This window comes from Galleria mellonella, unplaced genomic scaffold, assembly GCF_026898425.1.
Source record: "Galleria mellonella isolate WM207_F2 unplaced genomic scaffold, CSIRO_AGI_GalMel_v1 utg93, whole genome shotgun sequence".
Lineage (NCBI taxonomy): Eukaryota > Metazoa > Arthropoda > Insecta > Lepidoptera > Pyralidae > Galleria > Galleria mellonella.
Genome location: NW_026442176.1, coordinates 5,636,767 through 5,642,324, shown reverse-complemented (window position 1 = coordinate 5,642,324; position 5,558 = coordinate 5,636,767). Strand labels below are relative to the sequence as shown.

Genomic DNA, 5,558 nt, shown 5'->3' with positions numbered 1-5,558 from the left:
AACAGCAGGCTGTCAAAAAGTCTTTTTTTTTAGTACGTTTGTTCCGTAGTGGAACAGGCTAAGTTCGGAGATCATGCTGCCTAGTCTTCAATATGATAAATTGTCTGGAATTCAGAAAGTCAATCTTAAATATCAATATACCTCGGACTAGAGAGTATTCGTAAAAAAAGAATACTTGGAATAATCTTTGCTTAGGATTGCATCAAGTCGCAGATTGACGATTATGCTTGATCTTTGTTATAGTTATAAAAAAATACTGTACGTGAAACTACTGTCTCATGGATCAATTTGAACTAAATTTATTATAATTTTAAATTAAATTTGTTATAGTTTTATTCATATTGGTCTTTAGAATAAAAATTTCTTTGTAATATTAAAGTTAAAACTTTTAATTTTAGAAATATGGTAGCGAAATGGCACTTTAAATTGACCTTAAGATTATAGATTAAGGAGTGGCATTCTCTATCTGCGTTGAATATAAATGAATTTCTTTTTGATTTGTCTATTTTGTGAATCTGTGACTTGGAATAACCTTATTTTTTTTGGAAAAAAATAATATTTTTTATTATTATAATTCTTTCTGAAATTGAAAATACTTTCTGAAATCATTTTCTACCTATTTATTTTATTTCGTATACAAATTCTCTTTGTAATTAATTTTGAATTTGACCTATACCTATATAAGATATTGAGAAGTATAAAAACTTATTCGTTTTATAAATATATAGGACAGGATAAAAAGATGTTACAGCCAGTAATGCATACGTTAAAGAATAAATTTATTGTACTGGCTAGCGGTTCTCCAAGACGAAAAGAACTTATCGAAAATATTGTGAGTACATTTTATTTTAGATTTTATTGCACCATTTATAAAAATAATAAAAGCAGTAAATTTTAATACGAAGAATACAAAAGACGTCCTTACCGCTAAGCAATCTCTTCCAAACAACTTTAGAATAATTAAGATTGTGTTTCACAAAAAGAGCTTCAATTGTGGTATAACCAGTTATTTTGACTTACAAATGAAACCTCTGAACTGATTTTGATAAAATTTCTGTGGGGTTAATCTGTATGTATATCCTTTCAAATAATAAAAAAAATTTCTAAATTGGTTTACAACTGCTTGAGTTATGAGGTAACAAACGTAAAAAATATAACCAAATTCAGAACCCCTTCTTTTTTAAATCAGTTGAAACAGTATGTAGAGCAGTATTATATGGATTTTTATTTATAGGTGATAATGAAATAGTAACCGTACCCGTGCTATCAGTGTACACTGGCAGGGCACCAGTGAAGTGATAGGTGAGGATGAAGCAGGTCAGTTAGCTCATTGTGATGATGAATTCAACGAGAATTGTTCACAATGGTTTCCAAGGGGAACCACGTGGAGGTTGACCTAATATTGCTAGCAATAGAGCTGTCAAACTCCATTGCTAACAATCCTCCCTCCCCCAGTATTATATGGTTACATATTATATATTATTAGATATGTTATTAGATCTGATCCTGTCTATTTATACCTATAATATTGTTATTACAGGGCTTAAAAGTCACTTTGTGTCCATCAACTTTCGAAGAGAATTTAAACCCAAAAGATTTCAAGAGTTTCTCTGCATTTGTTGAGGAAACTGCTCTTCAAAAGGTGCTGGAAGTTGATCGCAGACTGGCTCACGAGGGGAGACCGCCAGATGTAGTGATCGGTGCTGACACAATGGTCACTCTTGATGGCAACATGTTTGGGAAACCGACAAGTGAAGAAGAAGCATTCCAAATGCTGTCTAGGTGTGGTGTTTTATGTTTATATTTCACATTATACTTTATTTTCATTTCAACATGTTACAATTGATGACAGTAAAATAAGGGCAGGGCAACTGTAATAATGAAGGTAATATAGTGTAATCTATGTTTTTCATGTCTATTGGTAATGGTTACTACCGTTCATGTAATGGACTCGTTTGCCATTATAACTTGAAGCTAAAGAGGTTTGTTTGAATCAAAGCATTTGATGCTCCATTGTTTCTGCCTACTCTAATGGGAGACAGGTGTGACAGATATGTATGTATGAAAATGTTTCTCTAAAACAGTGGTTGGCTACCAGTTGCCCTCATCCTTACAGTCCTTGGCTTGTTTTGTAAATAGGAAATCTTATAAACCTAAAATTTAGATTATTAGACTACTATTAACAATTTCTATTAATTAATTTAATTTTTTTTTTGTTTTTTATTTAATTGATTACAACTTCATAAACAATAAATATTTTTTTATAAGTATAATCATCTTTGAAATTCTCATGTAAGCTTATAATTATTTTTCTTTATTTTTTAAACAAAATATTTTCATATTTTTGCTACCACTGATATAAGGATTAATTATCAATAATTATAGACAAGTGCAGGTCTGCTAAAAGGTAGCAAACCCTTGCTCTATGAAAAAGTTGTTGTTGTAGATTTTCTTACAGCATTTATTAATAAGTACTTATATTCTGATAACAATGTTTCATCAACCTTTCTATCCTCAAGGATATTATAAGAGGCTGCTAAGGAAACCCAGCACAATTACAGTAGTTAGTAAAAAGGTTTCTTTCTATAAATCTGAAAGTGAGTTTTTTTAGTTACATGCTTGTGTATTAATAGCTTAATTGTTATGAAATTTGATAAATACATTTAGGATGGATATGGGCATAAAATACTTTTTTCCCAGCCATGCAAATGATGTTGTGGGCATAGCTAGTCAATTCATAATTTTTATTGTAACTACTTTATGTTCCAGTCTCTCAGGCAGAGGTCACACAGTGTACACTGGAGTTGTTATCAAGGCCTTCGACAAAGTTGTCAAGTTCACAGAGAGTACTAATGTTTTCTTTGGAAATATTGATGAGAGTCAGATAAGGGCATACATTGCTACTGGGGAACCAATGTAAGAATTTTAAAACATATTTTCTTATTTTTGCTGTCTACCTTCACCTATGTGTGGAGACTTTGTACAAAAACGTTTGTTTAGGTACCTCTGTCTCATTTGTTTTTCAACCATAAAGCAGTTGTGTTTGCATGGCTGTGTTTCGGTTTGAAGGGTGGGATATGGTGTGAATTTACAGGGTACAGGGGAATAACACCTGAGTCCTCAGGAATGGCAATGCATGGGGGTATCATGGTGGAAACAGTATACTCTGTTATGTCCATGGTACTGCTCATGTCTATAGGCGATGGTTACCTACATAAAATAATAATTGTTACCTTTTTAATAGCTTTGCCTCTATTTTTTCATACCATATAGTTATCACTCTGGGGATTTGCCCTTGCCTCCCTTCCACTGTCCTCCTTGATCAAGCTCTTCTAATTGGTAGTACTTTATGAAAAAAAAAATTAAGGCACTGAGACAACAGAATAAAGTGCCAGATATAAAAATTCTTTTAGTGATGTATTTTGTAAACAATTTTGTAGGGATAAAGCCGGTGGTTACGGCATCCAAGGTGCCGGCGGCACATTGGTGGAGAGAATCGAAGGTGACTATTTCACTGTGGTTGGTTTGCCGCTCTATAGACTGTGTTCTACTCTCTATAATATGTTCAGAGATGGCGCCAGTGGTAGTTGATTAGAAAACTGGACAGATATTAGTTATTAAACTCCCTTAAAAAAATAAATGAAATGTGACGTGCATTATATAATCTAAGTAGGAGCATTATTTTTAGCAAAATCTATCTTTTACTAGTTTTTCTAATGATTGAGTAACATTAACACTACAATTCTTGTTATAGCTGGTTGGTAACATTAAAATCTCTTGAGATAGTACAAAATTATGTACATTCCGTGCATTTATTAGCAATGTAAAGGTACAATTTAAAATAAATGGAGATATCAGGCGATAAAAAAGGGTAAAAAATAAAGCAACCCAAGAATACAGGGGAGTTCCCCGCGATTTTCAAACAAGACTTGTTGGGAATTCCCCTGTATTTTTTTTTAAATAAGTTGCCATTATTAAAGTCGCGTTCTTAGAATGTGGTTTATTTGTATACCGAATGTGGGAGAAATTGTCACTAGTTCAATTTATAGTTTGTAAGTTAGAGTTCGAGGGGCGCCCTGAGTTTGGGGGTCCGGGGCACGGCCCTATCTAGTCCTCTGGTTACTGTACTTTTTAATGGGTGATAATGATATGGTAACCTCGGCTGCCCTATCGGTATACACTTGCAGGACACCAGTGAGACATGATAAATCAGGATGAAAAGGCAAGTCAGTTAGCCCATCCTGACGAATTCAACTAAAATTAACCAACGATGGTTTCCAGGAAGAACCACGTGGAGGTCGATCTGATATTGTATATTGTTAGTAATGGGGCTGTTTGACCCCATTACTAACAATCCCTTCCCCCTATTATTGTATTGTCATGACATAAAAATAATTAAACATTTTGGTTTAATGTTACAGTGATGTTATGGTTGTTTTGTTAGATTGTCATGTACTGGTCTGAAACATACACTTAGGTATGTTCATATTTGGTATACTGTAGTGTTTAAATTCTGTGATTATGTCCCTATATAATTTCATTGTTATATAATTAATATATAATTTAGATATTGTTGAGTTTTTATTAAACGTAAGTGACATATTGTTATGTTTTTTTTTCTATGAATCTATAAAAATAAGAATTGTAAGTAGCTATGTCATTTTTACCTCATTAAATGATAGCAATTCTATTGAGTTTTATTTTTAGCAATTTTTAGAAAGGTGGCGGTCATTTGTTTGAATTAAATATATAATTTACTTAAAGTCTCAGATATGATATAGGAAACTAGAAAAGGAATAGGCCTTATTTCCTCTTCACATTCGTAGGTGTGTACATTTTTATGGCTTCCTACCACAATATAGTTTTTTGGTAATAATAGCATAGATAATATTTTTTTCATTTTTTTTTTATTCGACTTAGAATGGTAAACAAGCTGACAGGCCACCTGATGGAAAGCGGTAACCGTCGCGTATAGACATGAACACTACCAGAGTTTTACCGTGAAGCTGTATAAGTACCGCAGGCTTTTGTATTAAGTTTCTTTCGTGATTTTTATTAAATTTAAAGGAGGAAAAAAATTGAAGTCACTTGTAAATATTAGGAATTTAGTTATGGATGTTAATGAATGTTAATAGTACATTTAATATCGGAGATTCAGTTGTGTTGAAAGAGTTGATATTCAGTAGAAAGAGGTGTAGAAACAAGTTGTTACTGCATAATCTATGGTTGCTCAAACGATCGTGAAGTGTGAAGCAAATTGCGACGACATTAGAGGGAACCATGTGGAAGTCGACCTGATTTGAGGGTAATTATTAGGGATTAGAGGCTGGCAATGGGTCAGTTTTTTTTTTAATGGGTGATAATGGAATGGTATCCCCACCCGCGCTATCGGTATACACCGGCGGGGCACCAGTGAAGGATGATAGGTGAGGATGAAGTAGGTCAGTTAGCCCATCGTGACGAATTCAACAAGAATTGTTCACGATGGTTTCCAGGGGGAACCACGTGGAGGTCGATCTAATAAGGCATATTGCTAGCAATGGGGCTGTCAAACTCCA

The 5,558-nt window shown here is 33.4% G+C and overlaps 1 protein-coding gene across 1 annotated transcript; it reads left to right on the top strand.

The window, feature by feature from the left end:
- The first annotated feature begins 506 nt into the window (after nucleotides 1-506).
- Nucleotides 507-4,688, top strand: LOC113519214 (dTTP/UTP pyrophosphatase-like). Its single transcript, XM_026904267.3, has 4 exons — nucleotides 507-832; nucleotides 1,541-1,782; nucleotides 2,770-2,916; nucleotides 3,441-4,688. The coding sequence occupies exons 1-4, from the start codon at nucleotides 743-745 to the stop codon at nucleotides 3,589-3,591; spliced, it is 630 nt and encodes a 209-aa protein (XP_026760068.1). The 5' UTR covers nucleotides 507-742; the 3' UTR covers nucleotides 3,592-4,688.
- Nucleotides 4,689-5,558: the final 870 nt, after the last annotated feature.